At 18.9% G+C, this 1,685-nt stretch overlaps 1 protein-coding gene across 1 annotated transcript in view; it reads left to right on the forward strand.

The window, feature by feature from the left end:
• Positions 1 to 1,685, forward strand: part of LOC102676547 (probable kinetochore protein nuf2) — a 2,164-nt gene extending 479 nt beyond the window's left edge. Inside the window, exons 3-8 of the mRNA XM_006612533.2 lie at positions 80 to 288; positions 386 to 532; positions 611 to 846; positions 929 to 1,114; positions 1,212 to 1,374; positions 1,538 to 1,685. Of these exons, the coding sequence (XP_006612596.2) occupies positions 80 to 288; positions 386 to 532; positions 611 to 846; positions 929 to 1,114; positions 1,212 to 1,374; positions 1,538 to 1,573 (977 nt within the window). The 3' untranslated portion in view covers positions 1,574 to 1,685. The remainder of the gene's footprint in view (positions 1 to 79; positions 289 to 385; positions 533 to 610; positions 847 to 928; positions 1,115 to 1,211; positions 1,375 to 1,537) is intronic.

Genomic DNA, 1,685 nt, shown 5'->3' on the forward strand with positions numbered 1-1,685 from the left:
TTATAATTAAAATTATATCATATATTATAAAATAATAAATTAGTTATTAAATATAATAAAAAATAATTATATTATTTAGGATCAAAAAAAGTACGCAAACAAGCAAAATTCCTTGCAAATTTTATATTGTATGCAACTAACAAAGAATCAGATATTGAAGATAAAGTTAATGAAATTCAAAGCCGAGCAAAAATTTTACATGATATGTTACAAAAAAAAAATGAAATATTAGAAACTAGAAAAGATAGAGCATTGCATGTAGCAAAACAATTATCATCAAAAGAAAAAGTATTAATAAAACATTGAATATATATTTATATTTTAAACTATATCATATTTCTTTTATATTCCTTTTACATTATTATATTATATTCTTTTTTTTTAGTACATTGCAGAAATCCAAAAATTACAATCCAAACTTGAAAAAAATAATCAAAAATATATTGAACTAATGGCAAGAATGACAGCAGCAGAAGAGAAAAAACAACATGCAGTAAAACTTTGTGGAAATTATAAAGCACAAGCATTAAAGGTAAATTAACATTTAGGAATAAATTAAAATCATTTATATAATATATTATTATTATTATTATCATTATATGTATTATAGTTAAGTAAAGCAATAACAGAATTACAATCAGAAATTGTACAATCACCAGAAGAATATCAAATACGTTTAAATGAATTGGAACAGCAGCAAAGTGCTAAAGTTAAAGAACGTGAAACAATGCAAGAAGCATTTCAAGATAAAAAATATTTAATTGAACAACAGAAAAATATATTAACTTTTATTCAAGAACAATTAGAGAAATTTATTGAAGTTCCAAATATACATGATCGATTAAAGTATTTATATAATTTTTTAATAATATATTTTCATGAAAAATTTAAATATTATTTTATTAAATATTATATTCTTTGTTTTCAGAGAAATAAGAATACAAGAAGATAATACAAAGAAGCAAGTTAATACTCTCAAAACAGATATTGAAAAACTTGAAAAAAAATTAGAAATTCAAAAAGATCAGCATAAAGAAGATGAAATAAGTGAAATTCATGCTCATTATGTAGAACGTCTTTCTCCTTTACGTAATTTAAACATTCAATTATTAAGGTATTTTAAAAGTAATATATTAAAGAAATATTCTTAATAAAAATTATAAAATACATCTGTTTGTCTTATTAAAATTTAATAAAATTTTAAATTATAGTAATAAGAAATCATATAAAGAAAAGTTGGAAGAAATGCAAGTTCAACATAATGATGATTATTTGAAGCTGAAAAAAATACAAAACATAATAAAAAAAGTAGAAGAAGAAACTATAGAACTTCTTAAGAATTATCAAAATTTATATAACAATGAAATCTCGACTGTAAGTTTTGTTAAAATTATTTGTATATTATATCACATAATGCATTTCCTATGCATTTTTGAAATTATATTTTTAAGAAATTAAATTAATTTAAATTATATTTTATTATAAAGAGAAAATTATTAATCAAATTCATATAATATTTAATTTTTTATATTAACAGGAAAAAACTTTATGGAAAACATGGATAACTGATTAAAAATTATACAAATAAACAAAGAGAATAAAATTCTTAAAAATATTATCATTAATAGATAATCTTTCATCAATAATATTCTTAATTTTATTAGATAAATATTTTTGTATTATTC

The sequence above is a fragment of the Apis dorsata genome, unplaced genomic scaffold, assembly GCF_000469605.1.
Source record: "Apis dorsata unplaced genomic scaffold, Apis dorsata 1.3 scaffold_113, whole genome shotgun sequence".
NCBI classification, from domain to species: Eukaryota; Metazoa; Arthropoda; class Insecta; order Hymenoptera; family Apidae; genus Apis; species Apis dorsata.